The sequence below is a fragment of the Exserohilum turcica genome, assembly GCF_000359705.1.
Source record: "Exserohilum turcica Et28A unplaced genomic scaffold SETTUscaffold_1, whole genome shotgun sequence".
Lineage (NCBI taxonomy): Eukaryota > Fungi > Ascomycota > Dothideomycetes > Pleosporales > Pleosporaceae > Exserohilum > Exserohilum turcicum.
In genome coordinates this window covers 3,677,279-3,683,278 of record NW_007359914.1, presented here as the reverse complement: position 1 = coordinate 3,683,278, position 6,000 = coordinate 3,677,279, and the positions used below count along the sequence as shown (strand labels likewise).

Genomic DNA, 6,000 nt, shown 5'->3' with positions numbered 1-6,000 from the left:
ATGAAGTCGAATTGCTCGTGGAAGATCCATTCTTGCTCGCAGTCATCGATCAGAAACTCGCAGTTGGGTGGCAACTGGACTGGCTGGATGGGACTCAGGTCGGTGCCGAGAATCCTCGAGGACGGATGCTCGTCAGCGAACTCAATTGTCCATATGCCAGTGCCACATCCCACATCGAGGACGTTTTGTACATGTTTGGGGATCGGCGCCCGATACAACTTACCGTCGAGGCTGAGGCGGAAGGCATGATGTTGGAGATCAAGTCTGTCGGCCTCGGTCTAGCACAACGGCGTGAGCAGCTGTTCTGCCTGGGACGGTGGTAGCATGGGAGCAAACCTCGTCATTGGGCACTGGATACTTGCCCTCGCAGTAAGCGTGGTACCGTCGGCCGTTTTCATAGCGAAAGTTGAAGACGGAAGACGTCGCGGACATGGTATAAGAAGACCGGTTGTCACCAAGAGCAGAGTCGCGCTCGTCGCTCTGCTCCTCACTCTATCGAGACCTGTCTGTCAGACAAGCTTATCGTTTCAGAATCTGGGGGAGGGAACGCACATCGACTTCGAGCGCCGGGCCAGAGCTGCTAGCCCCTCCATCAGTTGCAGGATCATCATAGCCATCTGCATTGGTCTCCAACGCATCATTTGACGACGACATTGTTGTGATCGCTACTGGGAAAGCGAGGTAGGCCCAGTTTTTCGTTCGGAGTGCCTGGCGGCGTGCCCTGAAAAGGTCGCGGGGAATTCACTAAGTACCGACGACGGAGGCGTATCAAGTGATGGGCACTGGGTTGGTTAGGCTGGCATTCTTTAGGCAGTCTGTCCAATCAAGTCAGTTCCATGTGCAGCTCACCCGAATTGATTACGGCCGGGCGTCTTTCGGGAGCGGCCGATTTAGTGTCTGACAGCGCACGCCATCGGGTTGGTGGAGTGCTCCAGCGTATCGAGATGGCTGCTCACGTCTGAGTCGTGCTACAAGTGTTATCGGGTCCGAGACAACAACCGCCAAGATACCCTGTCGACAGTCTGGTTGGTGTTTATGTGAATATTCCGAGAATTTGGCTAGATAGAGTTCGCATTGGGTCTTACTAGAGCACGAGACGCCTATATTTGAGGGTTGGGTACGTATGGTGTGCGGGAGACGGGACGACGGGATGACGGGCGGAAGACCGCGCCTATCCAAGACCGTGATTTGCTGACGACACAGGTGCTGGTCAGTATTTGTTGGAGGAGGGCATGTAGCCCGAGGCTAGTCGATGAGATTGATACGCTCGTGTTTCCAATCGGCGAAGGCGTGGATAGGCATAGGGCCGTCGTCACAGCTGAGAAAGTAAGTGCACGTGACTACGCTAAGACGCGCACCGTCTTTCCCCGCAGCGGATGCGAGCGAAGCAAGAGCTGCCTTAATTTCCCTATAGCCGCGATACAATCTAACGCATGCGTGTACCGCTGCAATTGCAATTCCTCGGTCAGCCGACATGCATCGTGACGGGGAGTTGGTTCGCCCCATCGTATGATCCGCAACAGACTCGCCACATGAGTGGTGCTGGTCATTTTGGTCGCTTCTTGGTCTCGCTACGCTCCCCCAACCAAACCTCCTGCGCTGCAATCGCCAACATTCTGACACGGAAAAGGTCACTTTACCCGCGCTTACCGTCCGGTGTTGGCTGCATTGTCGGCATGCATGCCACGAACACGTCCGTGTACCTTGCCTTATCACGGCTGGTATTAGATCGGCCGCTTCCAGAATCATGTCGCGATGCCGCCAAAACAGACGGCGTCCGCAACCAAAGGATACCAACGGGATCTTCATAACAGACTCATGGTGAGGAAGAGGCAGGATTGGCGGCAGCACAAACACGGGCGTATGAGATTCACCGCCGCTTCGACCTCGGCTTGCCTTCTTCGTTGATGCGCCTTGACCGTTGACACGACACAGCAGCTCACCGTACGTTCGAGATCCCGAACCCTTGGAACAGAAATTCAGGGGTGGGTTGGATGGATACAAGAAAGCACAGACTGGGACGGTTGCCGTGCTCAGGCAGATCAAACAGGCACAATCGATGTCGTTGGAAATGATTAAGATTACGACTACGACTATGCAGTCAAGCGACTGGTTGTTGCCCAGTAATGCAGCAATGGTAACAAAGAGAAAGAAGTGCCGGGCTCTCACGGCAATGAATAAACCCCCCACATGTCGTCATTAACAAAATAAACATTAAGCAGGCCAATCGACGGTGCTTCAACCGATGAAGCGGCGAGCAACAGTGGCGTTGGATCTGCTTGTTGCTCCGCTAGCCGCACCCACTGGTCCGACACCTGGCAAGGGCTGGAACGCGTCAAAGTTAGGCCAGTTTCCTAGCCCAGCCGGGTCACCACCAATTCGCACCCACTTGGCATGAGACGGCGTGTCTCCAGCGAGGACGAACATGCGGTACCAACCCAATGGCGCAATGTATGGACCCTTGGGCGCCTTGACGGTGCAGCTGTTACCCGAGCAGGATACGCTAGGGAAGAGAATGCGTGCACCCATGGAGCTACCATGTGTACTGGACTCGGCTCCCATAAGCGATACCTTGATGGCACCACCGGGGGTAGACGTGACGGTGAAAGAGTAGTCCGTCTCCCAGATCCAGTCGTTCTGAGGCAGGTCGAATGTCGGCTGCGCGATTCCGGAGAGTAGGTATGGTGGCAGGAAAACCTCCAATCGGTGCTCTTGCGGGTGCTTGTTGTCCTCGGGGTCGGAGCCAGATACCAGGACCCTTCCATCATCCATGACGACTGCCTCTGAGTGGTACATGCGCGGGATGGTTGTATTGGCCATGATGCTCATGCGCTGGTGCTTGGGCTTCCTCGAGTCATACAAGATGGCATTCAAGTTGGATTGGTCCGCAAGACCAAAGCCAGCCTCGCCGAGTTCAGCTCCGTTGAGGATGAGGTAAGTTCCATCAGGCAGCGTTGCCATGCAAGACATGACACGACGAGATGGCATACGCTCAATCGTCCACTCAGGGTTAGCCACATCTGGCTCAATGCTAACACAGTTATCAAGACCCCACCTGGGCGCCCTAGATGCGCCACCACAGATGAGGACCTCGAGAGGTGCATCGTAGGGGTAGTATTGGGGAAGAAGAACTTGAGTACCTTCAAGTGGGTAGGTTCGGCCTCCGCTGGCATCATTGACGGCACCTGGAGCGTTTGGCAGAATCTTGACTGTGTCCAGGGTGACCTCGTCGAGGATGCGTGCTTCGTTGTAGTATTGGATAAAGATACCACCCGATGGCAAGACTACCAGGAAGGGGTACAGGTTGAATGGGTCGGTGTCTTGCAGGTACTGGGCGTGTTTGATTGGCCCGGCCTTAGGCAAGATCTCCATGTTTGGCACTGCAGGACCGTTGGAGCCGTCCTCGCCACCGACGATCAGCATCGAACCATTGGCCATGAGCAGACCGGTGGGGTACCAGCGACCTTGCTGCAGCTTCACAGCGTTGACATCTTCTTGCCAGTTGTTTGTGCCGTTGACACCGAGTTCTCCGTCTGGCCAGTAAATGCGTACTCCGAAGAGCGAATCGGTAGACCATCCACCGATGTTGATCTGGCGGCCAGCACGGTCCGGCAGAGTCAGTCCTGCAGCACAAAAGATGTCCGTCTTGATACCAGTCAGCTCGCGGAAAGCATGGAAGATGTCGCCTCCGATGGAAGGATCGAATTCGTAAGCTCCAGTCGTGTTGGGCTCTCCAGTTCCGTATTTCTCCAGGAAGGACACCTTGCCGGTGATGGAAGGCTGTGAGATCAAAGGAATAATTGGGCCACCAACGAGGAATTCGTAACGTCCAGCTCCGTTGCCTTGAGGATAGTTCCATACGTAAAGTGGGTCGCCGGTGTACTTGTACCAGCTCAGACGGTTGCCTTGGCCGCAGAGCGCCTCAGGCTGTCCGGGGCATGAGGTGGCGCAATCAGACTCTGGGGCAGACGTTGAGCCACTCCTCTCGATACCGTCAAGATCTCCGCAGTAGCATTCCTCGCCATACTCCATTCCCGCTGCCATGTAGCCGAATTGCTGGCATTTGCTAAGGCACCATTCTGGAGAGTTGCCGGTCTGGTTGACGAGCTTCCATGGGAACACTCTGTTGTCATCGCCTTGATCGGTAATGCAGCCTTGATATACCCAGTCGCCAACCTTTTCAATAGGCTTAGGCTGTTGAATAACCTTGATGGGGTCTTGGCTGGAGTAGATGCTCATCCTGTTGGGGCCTCCGCACCATTCGTCCTGGTTTCCAGCGCACTTGGTGTTGCATTCCGAGTCATTATCAGCAAGTTTGCCTCCCATGCGGATCTGTTCGAATTAGCAATTGGCTACAAAAGATGCTGGCGATACTCACCGCATTATCACAGAAGCACTGGTAGCTATACTCCATAGCAGCAATCTCATATCCAGCCTGGGCGCATCGGCTGGCACATGATGCGATTGTCATGCTCTGGTCATCGGGCTGTTGGTTGTTGAGGATACGGAATCCGGGTCCATCGACATAGCAACCCTTGTACTCGAAGCCTGTGGGAAGTCCAGTAGGGGCGGGTGCTGCACTAGATTGGCTAGTGGTAGATGCTGACGCTGATGGTGAAGCAGTCGGATCGGGAGTAGCAGAAGCAGCAGTCGATGACGTGCTCGTTTCTGTGCCCGTGTAGAACTTCCAAAAGGTCAAACGGTCAGGACCACCGCACATTTCCGTGGCATTTCCATTGCAGGCCATGTTGCATCCAGTCTCGCCATCAGGCGCCGGTTTGCCGCTGTTCCTTATTTGATTGTCGCAGTAACACTCGCCGGCGTACTCGGTGCCAGCCAGTATGAAACCTGCTGCTCGGCACGCGTCCTTGCATTTTGCATTGGTCATGGCTCCAGCAACGCCCATTCCAACCGACAGCGACCTTCCCTGGACACTGTCGGTATAACAGCCCTCAGACTGCCATCCTATCTTGGGCGCTGGATCCCCAGTGCTGCTGGGAGGAGTGGACGAGGTGGGGTCCTGTGCACTGGCTTGACATGCCAAAGACAAGATCAAGAGCAACGGGCTGAAGGCCAGCCGGGACGCTCGGTTGCGCTTCATTGGAACACTCAAAAGATACTGGAACGAATGGCGGAGCGAGACAGTATCGAGAAGAGGGCTGCCAGGCAGAAAGAAGTGCCTTGTCAAGCAAGCCTGAGGACGATCAACGGCATCTCAGGGGATATATATAGAGAGATGCTTGCAATATGTCGAGGCAGCAATGCATCCAGATCCAAGGCCCCCATGATGCCCCCGGTAAGATCGCTCCCGCATTGTGACGACTCAGTGCAGCAGGGTCGGTAGTTGGACTAGCAAACTGCAACGATTCAATAGTCGGGTTTCCGTATTGCAGCTGACTTGCAAAACAGGACGAGGCGGCCTGTTGCTATCTTGCTAGTGCTCGCTTAGGGCAGTCGTCCCGTTGCTTGGTATTGCCGGATACGTCTCGCGGCTTATCGCGGCCAATGAGCAGCGGGACTAGACACGCGGTTAATTTATTTCCTCGTGAAATATCGCCTCGGAGTGGGTTGGCCCAGTGCGTCAGACGGTTTGGCAGAGGCGGCAGTCGGGAGGGGGCCATAGTCGTGGCTGTCTCTTGTCACCCCACCGGCGGGCGTCGATCGCAGGGTCCGGGATGCGCCGCCACTATTGAGTGAACCTGTCATGCTAGCGCTGCCAGGAACCAGTTGGAGTGGCAGCGTTGCCGTGTCGAGAATGCCTCGCAGGGCATCAGCATCAGACGACTAAGTATAGCAACCGTCGCGTGGGTCGGACCCTGGGATTGGCTTGGCCGCACCGTCGCTGCTTAGTCACGCGGCTCCTGCTAGCCCGGCCAGTTGGCAGCGTGGGTGCGAGGTCAGAATCGCGATCCCACTCGATCCAGTATCATCTTTGCACCTTGGCAGCTTCACTCCGACTCTCTCGGCCGATGGATGCAACGCAGCGGGTCGATAGATACG

The 6,000-nt window shown here is 55.6% G+C and overlaps 2 protein-coding genes across 2 annotated transcripts; both read right to left on the bottom strand.

Moving 5' to 3' along the window:
* Window positions 1–220: 220 nt before the first annotated feature.
* On the bottom strand, window positions 221–727 carry SETTUDRAFT_162699 (uncharacterized protein). The gene is made up of 2 exons (XM_008022938.1): window positions 553–727; window positions 221–492 (listed from the first exon to the last, which is right to left on the bottom strand). The coding sequence occupies exons 1-2, from the start codon at window positions 652–654 to the stop codon at window positions 259–261; spliced, it is 336 nt and encodes a 111-aa protein (XP_008021129.1). The 5' UTR covers window positions 655–727; the 3' UTR covers window positions 221–258.
* Window positions 728–2,238: 1,511 nt separating this feature from the next.
* Window positions 2,239–4,906, bottom strand: SETTUDRAFT_87154 (uncharacterized protein; the record flags this gene model as incomplete). Its single annotated transcript, XM_008022316.1, has 2 exons — window positions 2,239–4,332; window positions 4,379–4,906. The coding sequence occupies 2 exons, from the start codon at window positions 4,904–4,906 to the stop codon at window positions 2,239–2,241; spliced, it is 2,622 nt and encodes an 873-aa protein (XP_008020507.1).
* Between the last annotated feature and the right edge of the window lie 1,094 nt (window positions 4,907–6,000).